This window comes from Symphalangus syndactylus, chromosome X, assembly GCF_028878055.3.
Source record: "Symphalangus syndactylus isolate Jambi chromosome X, NHGRI_mSymSyn1-v2.1_pri, whole genome shotgun sequence".
In the NCBI taxonomy this organism is placed as follows: domain Eukaryota; kingdom Metazoa; phylum Chordata; class Mammalia; order Primates; family Hylobatidae; genus Symphalangus; species Symphalangus syndactylus.
Genome location: NC_072447.2, coordinates 24160016 through 24179351, shown reverse-complemented (window position 1 = coordinate 24179351; position 19336 = coordinate 24160016). Strand labels below are relative to the sequence as shown.

Genomic DNA, 19336 nt, shown 5'->3' with positions numbered 1-19336 from the left:
AAATGTTTAGCTGAAAACAAACGCAGCCGTGCAAGAGCACAGGAGAAAACTTCAGCTGCACAGTCCCTTTCGCATTCAGATTCTCCTCGCGGTTGATTCTGGGTGAGGTGACAGGGCATGCCACCATCTCAGGCAAAATGAAATTCACCTGCCTAGGACTCTGAGTGCCACCCTCCAAACACCACTGCTTCCCTGAGGCTGCCGTGAGCCCCTCGTGCCAAGCCACAGACTCGTCTCCCATGAAGATGACCCATGAACATCCAAGCATAAAGGACGCCCAACAATACAGACAACCATCGTGAAACAGCAGGAGTAAGAGCATCTGGACAGATCCCATCATCCAAGCGTCTATTAGAGTCTCTGTGGAGCTGCTCATGTGAGCTCAAGGGGGCAAGACTTTAACACGTGGGGGAGGGGCTGCTCTCCAAAGCCCAGCTGATAGCCACAGAGAAACTGCTGTGAAGTGTGGAAGGCAGGCCCAGCCTTTGACACAATCTGCAATCTCACACAGCAGATGGAAACCAGGACACACAGCACACGAGGAAAGGCTGAACGACTCAGTGCCGCCGAATACCAAAGAAACCATGCTGACTTTGCATGTCCTGCGTGGTGAAGGAGCCTCAGGACAGACGCACAACAGGTGGCCAGCTTCCCAATGCCAGAGAAGAGCAGGCTCTCCTGGCTAGAAATCAAAGTCGGAGAGGAAAGCAGTAGGTGGCTACCCACCATGCTCACCACGTCAGGAACAGGGAATTCTTCCCCTAAGCAACAGAGCTGTCCGGGCCGGAGCGGGACCACAGCCTGCTCAGGACACTGTCCCACAAAGGCAGGTGAAAGCACCAAGCACCAACTTCGGGAAGGGTGGGGCGTGGGGGGAGGTGGAGGTCACCCATCTTCCCTCACTCCTTCCCCCTTGTCAATCACCTCCTGCTTCGCAGCAGAGGCTCCAGAGGCCCAAGGAGCAGAACGCAGTGCCCCCCACCGCATGCCCCTCCTAGGCCAGGGAACATCCAGGCAGGAGAGGCTCTGAGCGATCATCAGGAACACCTTCCAGCCACACACAAGCCACCCCGTGGAGTTTTTCCAGCAGGCTTTCCGCTGGAGGTCGTGTCCCTGCTAACCCACCTCTCCGTGGCGCCCTGTGCGGAGGTGGCCCGTGCACGCCGCAGCTCCTCCTCCAGGCGCTCCCGCTCCTCCTCCAGCCGGGCCACATCTCCCACGGAGCGGCGCTGTGCAATGATGAGCTGAAGCTCCTGCAGCAGGGCCTCCTTCTCCTTGATGAGCTGCAGCCGGTCCCTGTCAGCCTCGGCCGTGCCTGGCCAGGACTCATTGTCAAGCCGGGCCAGCTGCTGCTGGATGTTGGCGACTCTGCAAGACAGACGGGGAGGAAACAAGGACATCAGCGGACTGAAAACGCCGTCTTCACACCTTCTCCACGTCTCACACTGATTCTGGAAACTCCCTTTGCCAAATAAGTAGTGAAATGATTGCACCAAGTGACCCTTACACTTAAAAGGATTTGGAAACAATGTCCTAAAGAATGGTGCAGAAGTCTTTTCCTGAAGCTCCCTTAGCCTGAGATTAGAGATGACAATAACCCCATCGTTCCTGTTCTGAAGAACTGACAAAAAGGCCAGCAGCCCTCAACATGCCCATACTCTGGGCGGCTCAGGCTCCTGGTTTCCTACATGAAACTGTCTCAGAGCAGGAGGGAGTCTGCTTGTTTCTTCTGCCCACCCTCATCAGTAGCTAAACAGCATGCTGGACCCCCAGAAGTGCTGCCGGCCTCCCGCCTCCTCAGCTGTCTAGCAAAATAACAAAGGAGAAATGCACTCATCATCTGGCCTCCTGAAGGGAAGACCTTCGAAGCCCCATGCTCCATGTCTTCTGGTTCTGTGTGCTCCTTCCTGCACCAGAGCCCTGGCCATACATGAATTCAAAACACCTTGCAGAGAGCAAGTGGGCACTCGACAAAAGCTGAGTGCATTGAACAGTGAACAAACACGCCTGCAAATATGCGAGAGGAAGAGAGGCAGCCCTGTGAGCGTGGATGCTGGTGAGAGATGATCTGGGTGGATGCAAAGCGCAACAATCCTCAAGGTGGAAAAACAGAGGCTCCTATCAGTTTCCATGCCTCGAAATTTCCAAGTGCTTGCTTGGCAAACAGACTGCATTACTTTTTGTGTCACGAGGTGCTGTTGAATGCAGATTAAGTGAAACAGATGTGACCTGTATTTTTAAAGCATCCTTTAAAAGTAAGAGTAGAATGTTTTAAGCCCTTTAAGTAGGGTTAAAGATGAGGGATATGTTTCCAGGGAGAAACTAGGAATGGCAAACTCAACCTGAACCCCGTGCTGTGGAGGACATAGTTTGGCATACTCGCCCAAAAACAAAAGCCAAAGGCTTCTCTGAGATCACAAAGAGCTGTGAGAACAGGGAAGTGACAGGCACACGTGGCCCTATATCCTCCGAGGGAGATGCAGGGCAGAAGTGCTCCTGAGACTGCCTCCTCCTGTGCCCGCGGTCCACGGCACTAATCAAGGCTGGCTTCCCACCTGCTGGGTCTAGACCTCAGAAGCCTTCTCTATACTATGAGCCATGTGGATATCCCCAATTGACTAGCATTGCCACACATGTTAAAACCTGCCACCCAGCCCTGTGCCAAGTCAGGCTCCACCTAAACTAGACACGAGCACACGGACTCATGACGATCGGGCATGACTCCCTCTCTAGCCACCAAACGAATCTGAAAGCCCACGGTTAAGGAAAGAAACGGGTACACAAGTTACAGTTTAAATGTAGTGCATTTTACTCAAGTCCACTTCAACAAGGTAAAGACACTAGTTGAATGTCAGTAGCTTTATTAGACAAGTTATTTTCTAACTTAAAACTAATGTCTGGAAAATGTGTTGGAAGATGGTGCCAAACCATGTCACCAGAAAAACTAATGACAGAGGCAGCTGAACAGGGCTAGGACTCCAACTGGGCTTAAGCATCCACCTACGTCTAATTAGTGTAATTAAAATTTATGGCAGTCATATACCCGAAGCCCAAGGAAAATACACTCCAAGCAAACCCACAAATAAGTCAGTGCTAAATCAGACATTATACCCAATGATATTTCTGGAACATTCTACAGCAGACCAAGACAAGAAATAAATATAAAAGATGAAGAACAATCAGCAAATCTGTGTCCTCATACTTTTTTTCATTTCCATTTATCTGATCCACAGGAAAGTCTATCTGAGCCCAGCTAAATTTTGCCCGACCATTTTATACTCATACTAATTATCATACACATAATATAAACAGAAGTATTTTACAAAGCACTCCTTTTGAGTTTTCTGAGCCTTAAATATGAAGAGATCAAGATTCCATTTGAGTCTGCCAGCTCTAGGTTAGCTGCTAGCCTACAAGGATTCAAGCTGTTGAAGGTGGCAGAAGATCCAATTCCAGATAATCACAACCTTTCCAGGAAAATCTCAAGTAATATGCACTATCAGAAAAAAAAAGAATGAGAAAAAAAATGAATTATAGGAGGGAGGAGAGGCAAAGGGTGAGTTTCAAAAGACCTGTCTGCTGCAGGCATAAAGAAACAGAACAGCAGCCCAAATTAAACCATGTCCTGTCACTTCCCACAGCTGGCAGGAAAAATATGCAAGGACATATGGCAAGGGACGACCTCTCCAGCAGAAACAAAATCTGGATGAGGTTGACTTCTTGCAACCCATCTGGAAATGTTTGGGCTGTGCTGAACGCTAGGCAAACATTTCTGTGCCTTCGAATTGTGGGATTTAATAATAAAATTTCAAAACAATGCAACAATGCAAACAATCTCCATTTCAGAGCTATATATGAATCTAGAAGAAACTGGAACATATTGGAAAGTTCAATTTCTTTGTCCCCATGTTCTAGGTGTGAACATTTGGGGCCTGCTTCAGCAAGGTCGAGAGAGGCACATCTGTCTGTCTGTCCGTACTGGAAGCCAAAAGCACTAGGATTCCTTCAACAATCGATTGTTCTTACGTCCCCATGAGACAGACAAGACGGCTTTGCCTTTAAAACCTTATGACTTGTCTACCTTGCCGTGGGCCGGAAACGAGCCATCTGCAGGGAGTATCTTTAGTACGTTAGGTTTACTTGAAGAAACAGACTTCCTGCCTAAGGCTAAACACAGATGTACTGAGTTTCAATGCACCTTTCTTCTACATCCACGCCAAACAGCTGATCCACTCGTTGGAGCCTCGCTCCTGTGTGTGCTGTTGTTCCAATTTTGGGTATTAAAGGAAAAACAATTTCCAGAAAAGCTTTTCTTTGAAATATCATTTCAGTGAAATTAAATACATGGAAGTAAAGCAAGGTCATGGTTAAAGTTTGCAAAAAAAAATAACTTTCCCAAGTTTTTTGTAAAGAGAACTAATAGCAACTTAAAATTAGAGAGGATTTTTTTTTTCTGTGAGTCAACTATATTCTTCAGTGATTCTTATTTTTGAGGGGTAATGCATTTTATGGCCTATATAAAATCTCTCCCAAATGCCTTTAAAAGCCTTTAAATATATGTCCCCGTGTCCTGATAGTGAAGAAAGCAAATGTTCAATCAAGCATGCAGGTTTCTTATTTATTATGTGATTCCCAAATTCTATTCCCTGAGCAGGTCTAATGTAGACAGACATAAAATATGAATCATTTTTCCCTTATGATTTTTGCCCAAACACTTTTCTGTTACAACCCAGCCACCATTAAACCACGCATTTATGCCGCAGAAACTATTTAGACTCTCACAGTTCACATGAAAATCTTAAATACGATTTGCATTTTTATAGGAAAACAATGCACTTTCAATAATAAAAAGTTCTGAGGCATATCAAGAATAATCCCTAATTATTTGAATTTATACCAAAAATCTGCAGTCTACAATATCATTTCTTATGTTCCTAAAATCCCGCTGCTTTCTGGAATAGCAAGCAGAACTCTGGACAGCCCATGGTCCTATCCCATGGTGATGAGTCGTGAGGGATCCCAATGGCACATTCCAGGACGCGGGGTCAGCTTAGAGCCTCAGACCTTCAGGTTGCAATTACGGCTACAGGTTCGATACTTCTTCCACTTTCTCTTAGTTTTCTTGTTGTAAATACCCATTTAAATAAAAAGCAAAGGTTAAAGAAAACATCAGCTGAGATGTAAGTCAGATGGACAATGAAATCACTTCAGCAGATTGAACTAAACCAGCGTCCATTCTACTCAACTCTTTATATGTCAGAAGTTTGAGAAGTCTGAATCTAGAATATGTGGGATAAGAAAGGTCTACTAATACACCAATATCTCACCCCGTCCTCAGCTTCCCAGCCCTGACATCTTCTCCCTTTGCAACAGACAGATCTTCAGAGAGCAACTTCATCAAATAAAAAGCAGTGAGTCTACAGGCTTCTTCGTGTTGACCAGAATAGGGAAGACAGAGCCTCAGTGGCAAAGATGCTTTTCCTTATTTCTCACAACTGTGCCCCACCCCTAAAACCCAGATAGGAAGTCATTTGAGAAATGAAGAAAAAATCCAAGTGATTGATCAAATTCAACTGGAATCATAACACTACACTGATCTCCGACAACTGATGAACAGCAGGACTGATCCTGGCAACTAAAACTAAGAGGCAGAGAAACTGGATGGACCGAATGTTTTGTTCCTATCTGGACTGAGAGTGTTTCTATGGTAACAGCTACAGTTTGTGCACAGTTCTGGAACAAGCGCCCTTAAGTTAAAAATAAGGAGCCATCTGCGTCATCGGGATTGCTTCAAGACTAGCTCTTTCAACTTCACTTTTAAAATTTCTGAAATTTTAAAATCAGTAGTGTGAATATTCCTATCATTAGGTCTGCCCTGGGAATCCGAAGAGGCATTCCTGAGGCAAGGTGCAAGCAGTCCTTTTGGTACACTTCACAGGACCCACAGTTAAAAACACAAAACTAGTCATCATGACAGTGGTCGTTTGGCCAGAGAATTCTCTAGAAATCACACCACCACTCAGAATTATGAGTTCCACTTCCACAAACTTCCTTTAAATCTGAATATATATGAAATCCAGCTGTGTGGGGTGGCTCACACCTGTAATCCCAGTACTTTGGAAGGCTGAGGCGGGTGGATCACTTGAGGTCAGGAGTTCGAGACCAGCCTTGGCCAACATGGTGAAACCCTGTCTCTACTAAAAATACAAAAATTAGCCAGGCGTGGTGGCACGTGCCTGTAATCCCAGCTACTCAGGAGGCTGAGACACAAGAATCGCTTAAACCCAGGGGGCGGAGGTTGTAGTGAGTGAAGATCATGCCACTGCACTCCAGCACTCCAGCACTGCAGCCTGGGAGACGGAGCGAGACCCTGTCTCAAAAAAAAAAAGAAAAAGAAAAGAAAAAAAAAATCTGAATATATATATATGAAATCCCTCATTGTCCAGAATTTGGCATTTTTGACAATTTCCCACATCTTAAAAACAATCTCAAATATCTATGTGCAAGGAAATACCTCCAAAATGCCTAAGGCATAAAATTCTCCACTGTTCAGAAGTGGCAAAGCACAGGAGGTTCTGCAGAGGATATACATGATGGTTTACTTTGTGTGTCAACTTGCCTGGGCTAAAGCTTGCCCAGATAGCTGGTAAAACATTATCTCTGAGTGTGTCTGGGAAGGAATTTCTGGAAGACATAAGCATTTGAATCAGTGGACTGAGCAAAGAAGATCCACCCTCACCAATGTAAGTGGGCACCATCCAATTCATTGAGGGACTGAATAGAGCAAAAGGGTAGAGGAAGGGTGAATTCTGTCTCTCTTCTTGAGCTGGGACATCCACCTTCTGCCCTCAGACACCAAAGCTCCTGGTTCTCAGGCCTTCAGACTCTGGGACTTACACTATGACCACCCAACCCACTCCACACCCCACCCCACCCCCAGTTCTCAGGCCTTCAGACTTGGACTGAATTAGACCACTGGCTTTCCTGGGTCTCCAGCTTGCGGATGGCAGGACTTCCTGGCCTCCATAATTGTGTGAGCCAATTCCTATAATAAAACAATCTCTCTCCCTTCTCTTCCCTACCCCCACTCTTGTTGGTTGTTTCTCTGCAGAACCTAATACAGTAGGGAAGGTAAGCTTGCAGGGTGAAATGATTTCAAGACTGAGAGCTGGGAGATTAATGTCCAAGGGCGAAGTAGCAGAATGAAAAGACGACACTGAATAGTGGCATTAACATAATAGAAGTTCACCTGGGCAAGAGGAAAGGGCACATGATGTCCCTTAGGCTTGGAATGAGGGAGCAGGGAAGAACGCATTATTCTTTGCTAACACTGCCACTAAGAGCAACATGTTCTTTTTCATGCTTTGGTGGGTTGATGGGGGTACATGATGCCTTCCTGCTCACGGCACACCACTTCTCCAGGGACACTCACAGGGATATCAGAGACATTGTGTCCCAGCCTGATCAAGGGGGCTGAGGAAGAGACCATGGACGGGACCTCAAAGCCACCATGCTTTGCTTGTGGTACTCAGCCCCTGGCTCCTGGAATGTTAATGTTGAGTTCTTGCCAGAGAACCACTTGCCACTGCTCTCTCCCCAAGTCTATATTGTTCTACTCTCGTGCCTCACTTAGAGGCAGTCCAACAGAACATTCAGAAAACACCATTGTAATGAAATCACTGATCTGGTGCTGGGGAGACCTGATAACATCAACCCTTCCTAGCCTTCCGTCTGTCTACAGGGATGGGGCAGAGGGGAGCCAAGACTATCCTGACAACGCTACAAGGTATGTAAAGTCTAGGGCCTTGCCCAGGCTGCTGAGGGTTATGTGACCTACAGCTGAGTAGTTCACATGGCAGGCATGCACTTACTGGTCAAGCCTTAGCTATAGGAACCAATGTGGAATGACTGGAGGCAGAAACAATCACACAAAGGGGACTGGAGACGTGCACCGCCGCATCTGGGAACCAGAGCCCGGAGGGAGCTGCAATCAATGACTCAGCGAACTGCAATCTCCACTGCGGACTCCACCGACAAGAACACTTCATGGATGTTTCTAAGCAGCTTCAAGTCCACTGAAAACAGCAAACTTATGGTCAAAACCAAGATCTGCCTTTCAAATGACCCTCCACTTTACTGTGAGCCTCTGGAAACCCTTTTTAGGGCCATCCTTCTCCTTTAATTCCAGGGAGAGCACCATCTCTGTCACACTTCCCCCAGGCCAGTCCAATTTAAGAAAGGGGATGTGCTGACAACAACAATTCAGGACTGCCAGCTTGTTATTTTGCCAAGTAAAGACTTTGGAAAAAACCAATTCACATCAATGATCATCATTAGTTAATTAAGAGAAAGATGTTTTAACAGAAAAAAAAATGAAAAAATGTATATTAAATACATATTATAAATATAGTATATAAAAATATATAATAAATATGTATTAAATATATATAAAACATAATATATATTAAATATATTATATATAAAACATAATATATATTAAATATGTTATATATATATTTATATGTATGGATGTATCTATCTCTGAGAATGAGAGACTTCTTTGAATGGAAAGCAGTGAGTTGGCTTTAGGAAAACTCGCCGCTGGCCCTCCTTTTTCCCGTGCACTGTGGACCAAGGACACCTCAGGCTGGGCTTGGGAAGCAGAGGCCTGCCTGTCGGCCAACGGTACCACTCCCTTTTCGTTCCTTCACAGCCACTGGGCCCGTGGACATAAGTGTCTTCTCAGGTGTACTTCCTCTTCTTGTTTCCTCCAGCCCCAGCCATCCTCTCTCGGACCTTTTACTACACCCCTCTGGCCAGTCTCGTCCTTGCCAGGCCTTTGATTGGACTTCCTCAGGCTCAGTACTGGCATCTCCTCCTTTCTCCCTGTGTTCCATCTCCCAAAGTGAGCCCAGCTGCTCGGTGACTTCATCTCTATGCCATCTGGGTTCCTCAAATGGCCCTCCTCCACATACCACCATCTGAATGGCTCACACCTAACCTTTCCAACTCAAAGGTCCCAGCATGCCCAGCAATTCTGACTCCTCTTCAGGGCATCGTCGCCCCCATGCCGTGGCCTGCCTCCCTGCTCACGCATCCTCCATTCCAGCCTGGCTGGCCTTTGCTCTACAATTCCAGGCCAGTCCAGCTGCTGCAGACTGACACCTCACCCCCACTCCTGACCCCCACTCTCACCTGAGAAAGCCCATCCCCAATGGACGGGTGACTGGAATCCCAGCACTCCTTCAGGGCCCAACTCCAATGCATTTTCTCCAACCCCCAAGGAGAGGATTAATTATGGAGTTCAAAGGCTAGTAGCCCTTTTGAATGTCCATGAAGGCCCAGAAGTGTTAGTCTAGCTCGGTGTGTTGACATATCACACCTTGAACATAGTCCTTGAAAGGGAGAGACAGTTCCTTGCCTACCTTAGATCTCTAAAGGCACCCATGTCTTGAAGCCCTTTCCCTTCTCAAGTCAAGGCGAGAGACCCCAAGGCTCACACCTGGATGGAGGTTTGGGGAAGGGACCCACGAGCTGAGCAGTTGGCCTGGAGCTGACCTGGCCCTGGGACTGCCCTGGCTTGCCCAGTTCCAGGGGCAAAGGCCAAATAGCAAATGCAACCACACGGGACCCTCATTTACTCATTCAATAAATATTCACCAAGTATGTAGCTGCTGGGCTTACAGCAATGACCTACAATCCCTGCACTCATGAGGGTTATTTACATTTTCACAGGGAGAGACAGGCAGTAAGAAAGTAAACACTGGTTAGGTAATAACATTTGCTCAGCCAATCACGGGGACAGGGGTGAGGACAGGGTGGTGGGGTTTTATTCAGGATGGTGAAGGAAACCTCTCTTAACAAGGTGATCAAAAGGAGAGAAGAGGTCATGTGACAATTTGGAGAAAAGCCACCCCATTCCAGACAGAGAAGACAGAACAGGCCAGGCCAAGGGCACTGTATGAGTTTGCTCTTTTCTGCCCCAAATTACCATAAGCTTAATGGCTTAAAGCAACACCTATTATTCCCTTACAGTTCTAGAGGGCAGAAGTCGAAAATGGGTCTACAGGGCTGCATTCTTTCTGGAGGTTCCAGGGGAAAATCTGTTTCTTTGCACCTTCCAGTTTCTAGGGGCTGCCCGTGCTCCTTGGCTCCTGGCCCCACACTATTCTGATCTCTGCTTCCAACCTCACATCTCCTTCTCTGCTGCTGACCATCCTGTCTCTCTCTTATGAGGACGCTTGTGATGACACTGGGCCCACCTGGATCATATAGGCTCATTTCCCCATCCTCTCAGGATCCCTAATCTAATTACATCCACGAAGTCCCTTTTGCCATGGAAAGTCACATCTTCACAGGCTGTGGAGATCAGGATGCAGACACCTTGACGGACCATCATTCTGCCAGCTGCAGATGCTAGGTCAGGAGTTGGCTCGGTGGGACTGAGGCCCAGTGGGAGGCCCTCAGTGCAGGCGTGCTTGCACATCTGAGGAACATCAAGGGGCCGATTGGCTGGAGCAGGGTGAGTGGGGAGCAGGCTGATGCCTGTGAGTTAGCGGGCGACCTGCTCATGTAGGTCCCTTGTTGTCCACGCATCGTGAAGATTCAGGAGCAAGACAGGAAGAAGCCCCAGGGCGAGGATTCTGGAACTTGGCACCGCGGCCATGCTGAGCCGGGTAAGTCTTTGCTGCGGGGGCCATCCTGTGCACAACAGGATGTCAAGCAGCCTCCCTGGCCCCTGCCCACTAGATGCCAGCAGCACCTGCCCTAGAGTTGGGACACCTAAACATGTCTGCAGACACTGCTGGAGGTCTCCTGGCGGGTGAAGGCCTTGCTCCCTGTGTGAAGCCCCACTACACTAGTGGGAAAAGGACAGGCAGCACCTGTGCAGGCCCACCCAGGTGGAGTTAAAAGAAATCTCTGATTTTTAAATGCTCCAACACAGCCCACAGAAGCATTTCTGAGATGCCGCTACTGTTACTGGAAGGTGGACCTTCCTCTGTAGTTGTGGTGCATTTCCTAACAAGGTTCTGGCCATCTTGAAATAATACGGTATTTTATTCAAAAGAACTGATGAAGTACCATGCCTGCCCCTTGAATAATTTTCTTAAATACTCGACTTTTCACCCAGATGTATTATCCCAACATTTAGAAGGTTACTCACCATATACTGGCACCATCTCTACAAAACAAAGAAATCACTTGCTATGTTTGGTAAATGTCACAGCCAAACACCTAACAATCACGTTCCTAAGCGTAGCAACAATCTATTTGCTGCGTTTAATCCAGCACAGCAAATTCCAGCACCCACACTCTGCAGTTTCACCAGAAACAGGCAAGAGCAGAGGAATATTCAGAAGAGACAATCGCTGCTCACAAACTCTGGCAGGCTAAAGAGAAGGAATGCATGATAAACGAACAATGCCACCACAGAGACGACCGGTATTGGCAAATGAACTTGGCACTGTTCTGTGGGGAAATTTAAAGCCCACCACGAGTCCATCCTAAAAAGCCACGAGGCACTGGTTAGAAAACCTCCTAGAAAACAGAAGGCCCATGTCCGTTTAAGTTGGCCCTGGAGCACTGAATCATATGATGTGCTTTTGTTGCTATTTTTACATTTTTTAAAAAGCCAACAAAGTAGCTTTCCAGACATCCATGAATGGTACAGTGTGCTGAGCAGGCCTAACTGTTTAGCTTCCAGAAAGAACTCCCTCACCCCACCCAACATTCTGCTATTCTGCTCTCCCCACCCCCCATGATAATATTTCATTTGTGACTCAAGAAACTTTTTTAAAAAGATATGCTTGATACTTTTGTGAAGCACTTATTTGGAAATAATTTGGTTTTAAGACTCTTTCCGGAAGGCACAAACTAGAGAAAGTCTCTAAAAAGAGAATACAAAAGTCAGAGAGGAGAAGAATATTGAAAATGGGAGCCCTGCGCAGGTGAGGAGACATGCGGTGCCCTAAAATACTATGCCATGCGAGGGTTCGGAAGCCTCTCAGCTTTGTCTATGTCAGAGGATGAAGACTGGAAGTGAGGGAGGGAAGTGAGGAAAGAAAACACAAGTGCACAAAGTGGGTCAAGCTGCAATTTGCAGGAGGCCAATGGTTTACAACACAGGACAACATAAATGGAATGAAATCAATTAGGTACTGCTCACCTATTGACCTAATGTTTATTGAATGTCTTATAACCAAGATACATGGCTTTGCCCATTAGCTTATGGAGTTAGAAGCCACACATATAAAAGATCAGGTGGTTTCACTTATGATACCCTCTGGAACTGATGCTCATCTACTGGAAGGAGGGAAGGGAAGGAGGGATAGAGGTTCTGAACTACTGGGGATGATGAAGCCAAAAAAGTTTCTATTCTTATGGAATCACGTCTGTATAACTATTTGTAATATTGCAAATTTCACATTTTAAATGCACTTGAAATGTTGTCGTATATATGTATTAAGCTACATGTAAATGAAGATCCTTGACTTGGTATTCTATCAAACGCTGTTCTCCGATCAGATGTGGACAATCATACACAGGAACTCTGCCACGCCTCCTTCCACAGGAGAAAGTAAGTATGCAGAAGGCGAGGTTGGAAAAAAGTGCTTCTTACCTCTTTCTGGCTTCTTCATATTGCCAATTAAGTCTGACTCGGTCTACAAGTCTTGTTTTATCATCAAAGACAAACTTTCCGGAACAGAAGAGAGAAAAAAAAGAAAGGAAACGCATATTAAAAACATATTTCCAAAATAGCAACTTCACTTAAACTTTCAGCAGCAATGAGAAATACTCTTAATCTCTTTCACTTTCAATCTGTGCAAGGTCTGGAAGGAAACACTGAATAACCCTTTGCGGCCGCCCCTGGCTGGGGAGGGGTGGGGGGACGGGGAAGGGAAGACTGTTGCTTGCCTAAACTGGTAGGGTTTTTTGGTTTTTTTACAGCAGCAACATATCTATCTATTCTGTAATTCCAAACAACAACCACAAATTAGGTTTTAAAAGAAGTAGGAAATTACTTAGTAAAAGTTGATACAAAGGCAAAAACCAGTCACTCCATTTTGTGCAGTACATTCTCTAATTCCTCAGTAAACGTAAAATAATGATGTTCTACTCAGAAGCCCCACGGTCTGAGGAAGCTGGACTAGCTGTGTGAGGTATGGGCTGGTGGACGCCTTTTGATGCCACGAGGTGTGTTGAAGAAACAAGGGCAAGCCAGGCGCGGTGGCTCACGCCTGTAATCCCAGCACTTTGGGAGGCTGAGGCGGGTGGATCACAAGGTCAGGAGATCGAGACCATCCTGGCTAACACAGTGAAACCCCATCTCTACTAAAAATACAAAAAATTAGCCGGGCGTAGTGGCGGGCGCCTGTAGTCCCAGCTACTTGGGAGGCTGAGGCAGGAGAATGGCGTGAACCTGGGAGGCGGAGCTTGCAGTGAGCCGAGATTGAGCCACTACACTCCAGCCTGGGCGACAGAGCGAGACTCCGTCTCAAAAAAAAAAAAAAAGAACCAAGGGCAAAAGGAAAGCAAGCAAGGTCTCAAAAAGCCAGAGCTCGGGGAGCACCAACATAGAGTTAGCCTCTAAATGTGGTGCTCTGTGATGAGTAGATGTACTTAAATATTTTTGTACCAGTTACATGGATAACAAAATCCTACACAAAACAAAAGACATGACAGGAAGTAACTGTAGTACATTTTGGTTAATTCCTCATTCCTGCAAATATTCATACAATTCCAGTTTCAATAAATCGGCTCCATCTGTTGATCTGACCTTACTAGATCACATATTATGACCACCAAGTCTTTATGTTTTTGAAATAACTTCCCATCAACAAGTATCTGAAAATATTCAACTTGAATGATTAGCAGTGAATTTATCGACACGAGTTTTGATCTATGTTGATGAAAAATGTCTTTGCAAATTTATTGCCTTGAATGGCAAGGTGAAAAAGTGCCTTACGAGGGACTGAGCATTCTCCAACCAGAATGACAATTGTTCATGGTTTCTTTTTTTGAGACAGGGTCTCGTGCTGTTGCCCAGACTAGAGTGCAATGGCACAATCACAGCTCACTGCAGCCTCAACCCCTTGGGCTCAAGCGATCCTCCTGCCTCAGCCTCCCAAGTAGCTGGGACTACAGGCATGAGCCACCATGCCCAGGTGGTTGCCCAGCCATGTTGCCCAGGCGGGTCTTAACTCATGGACTCAAGCAATCTGGCCACCTCTGGCCACCTCAGCTTCCCAAAGTGCTAGGATTATAAGCATGAGCCACTGTGCCTGGCCACAATTATACATGTTTAAACGGCTTCATCCAATGCTCCTCTCCAGCTTCCTCAGTATAAATATATTTAAGTGGCAGTGCCACAGCTCCAAAAACTGTCCACAGTGGAGATGAGCTGCTTGCCATTTCAGTCCCCTCTTTATTAGTGACCCTGCAATCAACTCTTCATCAAGATCAATAAACATCATCTCTCAAACCTCTTCTCAAAGCTGTATGCACCTCTCTCTAAGCTTTGTTTCTGTACTCTTCTTTGAGAATTAAATGGACATTTTAGTGAAAAGAAAAGAGCCAAATGGATCCAAGAGACTCCTGCTTCAGAGTTCCTATGCAGCGCTACAGCGTGTGCAACCCTCTGGCTGCACATCTCCAGTCTCAAAAAGCACGTCTGATATACAGCAATACCCACCCCACAAAACAGACTCAACACAAGCACAAAGTGAGGTAGGCAGACTTCTAAGATGGCCCCTAATGACCAACACCTCCTGGGATTCTCCCCATGTGAAATTCCCTCCCTCTGAGAATAAACTGGGTCTCTAACTTGACTCTAACCAATAGAACAGAGCAAAGGTGATGCAAAGTCATTTCTGTGAATAGGTTACAAAAGACTGTGACTTCCACCTTGCTAGCAGACTCTCTTAGCTGGTACACTTTGACGAAGCAGGCTGCTGTGCTGGAGCGGCCCATGTGGCAAGGAACTGAAGCCCTCAGTCCAGCACGGTTGCTGTGGGGCACTGAATCCTGCCAACAATCACATGAGCTTAAGAATGGCTCCTCCCCCAGGTGAGCTTTTGGATGACACCACAGCCCTGGCTGACACCTTGATTGCAGGTTCCTGAGAGACTCTGGAGCAGAAGACCCAGCCCAGTCTCCTGGACCACATCAAGCATGAGATAATAAAGGAGTGTTGTAAGAGGCTAGGTTTTGGGGAAATCTGTTATGCAGCAATGGTTAGCTAATACACTCATAGCCTTTTGATCTATTTTTCTATAACACGATGTGGCTTCTTAGAAAGTACAGGGGTTTAGGGATGAGAAATGTTTCAAAACCAGACCTGCCTCTCCTCAGCTACAAGACCTTAGGTAACCTGGCATCTCGGTCTCCTGCACATCACGAAGGATGGCAACAACTACTTAAACTGAGATAACAGCTATGAGACTGCTGACCCAGGGTCAACCCCAGTAAACTGCAGGAGCTTATCAACAATGAGCAGTGACTGCTCAAGTAGCATAACCAGCCACCACTCCTCACCTGACATTTTTAGAAGGGTTGACCTAAATCACTGGAGAACCTTCTATCTTAACTGTTTCTCTCAAACTAAATTCTAATTCTAACCTTACAATAAGCAGCAATGAATTATTCACGAATTCAATAAGTCTTATACTTGTTTCCTTCCCTCACTCCAAAATCTTTACGCAAAAATGCCAAACATTTTTGAATTACAGATTCTCCTCTGTGTGTTACAGACGGCGACCATATTCTTTCATCCAAAGAAGATGCCTAGTCAAAAATGGCCAACTGTACGTTTGGAACAACACGGGCAAATTTGAAAATAGGACTGTTCCAGGACACCCAAGACATAAAGGGCCGTGATTTCCTACATTATACTCCACTCAAAGAGACACTAGTTGCCAAGATTTCAAAATATTAATTAGCTAATTATTTAAAACCCAGAGTTTTCCATCAATTGTTTTTTTCTCCTTTTGTTGCTTTCCTTTTATTTATTTAATTTCAGGGGAGGGGTGGCACTGTGCATTCCATTGATACCTCATCTTTACTTAATAATCCTTAAAAAAAAAAAAAAAAGAAGCTCTTTAAACTGCTTTTCCATTTGGTAACAAATTAATGTCAAGCTTTACTCAATGATATTACAACAGTAGTGTCTTTGAATATCCACCATCCTGCTTCAAATGGTGATTTTCCCAACTTTGTTTTTGTGGCTAACTCAAGGCTTCGCTAATTAACAAAGGAGGCATTATGACATTCTTCCAAGTCTCAAACAAAAATGACTTTTAGTTCAGTTCAATTTCCTGACATTCTTTTAGAAGAGTTAAGAAACAGCAATAAAGTAACACCCAAGGTGGCACAGCTATAAAGCCTTCGGAAATCAGTGGTCTAAGGCAGGAATCAGTAACTCTAGCCCTGGGGCCAAATCCAGCCCACTGGCTGTTCCGTAAGTGAACGTTTGAGCAGCTCGAGGCCCCAACCTTACATGCTTGCAAGGCATCTCTGTCATGGCTGCATGTACACTACAATGACAGGGTGGGGCAGTTCCAGCAGAACTACCTGCAAAGCCTAAAATAGTGACTATATTTACTCTCTGGCCCTTCACAGAAAAAGTGTGGGGACCCATGCTCTAAAAAGTGATATGTCTGTCAAAAGAACAGTGAAACTCAACTCTCACAAGGAGTCTGTCATTCATAAGAGTCCAAATCAGAAGGGCAGCAGTAATAAGCAATTCAATTGTATCACACAGCTGGAGGTGAGACACAATACTTTTTCTTCAAACTTAATGGCACAAAAGTGAAGGCATTTCTTAAGTGAACATGGAAAATTACACCAAACCAGTGATGGCAACACTGAAGCAGCCCTCCCCTCTCCCGGTGCATTTCTCCCCCTGGGCGCGCATATACCTCCCCGATGATATCGGTCTGGGAGCCGGCATCGCAGAACTGCTGGGGTAGACCAGCATCACCAGGCACGCCTGCATGGTGAGGGAAGTCCACTAGAGAGTCGGTAACGGAGCAGCTATTCTTGAAGCTGTCAGTTAGCTTGGCCAGGCTCTGGAACAGAACGAGACAAGCTCTTTGAACGGAGATGGCGATGTGTCTCTTCCCTCCAGAAGTGGTCCTCTCATTTGTTTTAGGTCTGCTGCTTTATTTATTACTGAACAGTTGCCCCACCTCACCCCCATGCTCGTTAGATTTCACATAAATGCCCTTCATCACAGGCACCTCTAATAAAATTCTTAGTCATTTAAATCACGTTGCAACTAAGTCCCCCTGGCAGCATATGAATAAAATAGAGGACAATTATGGTACCATTTTTACTGGTTCTTAAACCTTCATGTTTCCTAAAGAAAAAAATAAGTATTTCTATCGAAAATGTAAATGAGTCTGACAGAGATGAATGCCGCCTTGAGATTGTTACAGAGGAAACACAGGGAAGGGGAAAACAGCTCCTAGACAATGCTTACATATTTTTTTTTTCAGTTCTTTGAGTTGCTATTTTAGCTTACATATTTTTATAAACCTCATTTTTCAGTCATAATTCTACGTGGTCAAAAGTAATCTCATATGTATGTTGGTTTGCCAAAAATTAGATTAAGTATGCATTTGGCACATGAAATCTCTCTGTGTCACAGTTTTAAGCAGAAATCAGAATTCTGATTTTTTTTTTGAGAGAGAGGGTCTCACTCTGTCACTCAGGCTGGAGTGCAGTGGCACAATCATAGCTCACTGTAGCCTTGACCTCCTTGGCTCAAGTGATCCTCCCATCTCAGCTTCCTGAGTACTTCGGACTACAGGTACGCCACCACACCCAGCTAAACTTTTGTTTGTTTGTTTGTTTGTTTTTGTAGAGACCAGGTCTCACTATGTTGCCTGGGCTTTTCTCAAAGTTCTGGGCTCAAGCAATCCTCCTGCCTCAGCCTCCCAAAGTGCTGAGATTATAAGCATGAGCCACTGCACCCAGCCAGAAATCAGATTTTTGACCATTTCTTTTAGCCTTCTGAATATATTCACTTTCGGCAAATTTTACTACAGACACCAGAACCAAAAATGCCCAAGTGCAGTAGAACTCACAAAACTGGCTTGAGATTGAGATAAAGCCTTCTTGGGAGGGGCCAATATTGTTACGTTCACATAAGAAAGGCAAAACAACTTATTTAACCTGGATAGAAGAGGACTCTGCCTGTGCCTCTTCCTGGAGCTTCTCAGAGTTTGAGAGGCTATGGAGACGTCAAAGAAGGTGCTTGGGCCTGAAGCTTCTTCCAGAAATTCTATCTATCTGTTGCCTCCACGGTGGGAACTCAAGCAAGGCAAATGAGTGGCTGGCCCTGGTGCTGCACAGGTGGCCTCAGAGAGGCCGGGGCAGGCGGCCCTGCTTGGCCTCATGGCGTAAAGCCTCTGTGTCTCCACCATGGAACACCACGTGGTTCAGCCTGGGGTGTTGATAATGGGTAACAAACATGGGGCATCTTGTTTGATGTCAGCTGAGCAGAGACCTCAATAAATGGTAGCTGTTCTCAGTGCTACCTGTGTGCCAAAAAAAAAAAAAAAAATCTAACAATTAACCATTTACTTATCACAACCTGGAGAGGTCATCTGAAAATACAGATTCCTAGGCCCTACCTCCAGAGATTCTAATTCAGTGAGTCTAGGGTGGGGCCTGGTAATCTGCATCTTAACAAGCACCATGAGGACTCATGGCCTTGACCTTAGAAGGCACTGCCCAGGCAGGGTAGTTTTTTTGTGCATCTGTCTCATTTTGCCTGAGTTTGAGCTTTGCTTGTTCTGTCCTGTGGGTCTTATACTCTACAGAATCTAGACACATGCCAGCAGGCAGTAGGTGCTCACTTGGGGTAGCAGATGAAAAATAAAAGCTGTAACCAAAAGCACTGAATGCATTCCAGCACTTTACGTCATGAGGTCAAGTAGAGCTCCCTGCCTTGGCCTCTCTGAGGCCACCGTGTGCAGCACTAGGGCCAGCCACTCAGATGTCTTGCTTGAGTTTCCCACCATGGAGGCAGCTTTTTGCATTTGCAAAAGTTCAACTTTTTCTAAAAATAACAGAAACTACAAGAGCTCAAGGGAAAAAAACATAAAGCAATATAAAGCTACAATGATCCCAGCTATATATAATACAAATACACCCACATAGTAAAATACTATGCAACCATCTCAAGGAAAGAAGCAGCTCTTTGTGTACAGATATGGGGAAAGGTAGGGGATATTGCTGTTAAGTGAGGAAGCTAGTGCAGAACAGTATCACAGTCCTGGCTTTGCATGAGGGCAGCTAAACACGTATTCTCTTTCTGTGTGCCCGCATGAAT

General features: G+C 45.7%; 1 protein-coding gene across 1 annotated transcript in view; it reads right to left on the bottom strand.

Moving 5' to 3' along the window:
- WWC3 (WWC family member 3) overlaps window positions 1-19336 on the bottom strand; it is a 129713-nt gene that overhangs the window by 32978 nt on the left and 77399 nt on the right. The window contains exons 7-9 of the mRNA XM_055266990.2: window positions 16917-17066; window positions 12620-12693; window positions 1126-1368 (exon numbers count right to left, since the gene is read on the bottom strand). Of these exons, the coding sequence (XP_055122965.1) occupies window positions 1126-1368; window positions 12620-12693; window positions 16917-17066 (467 nt within the window). The remainder of the gene's footprint in view (window positions 1-1125; window positions 1369-12619; window positions 12694-16916; window positions 17067-19336) is intronic.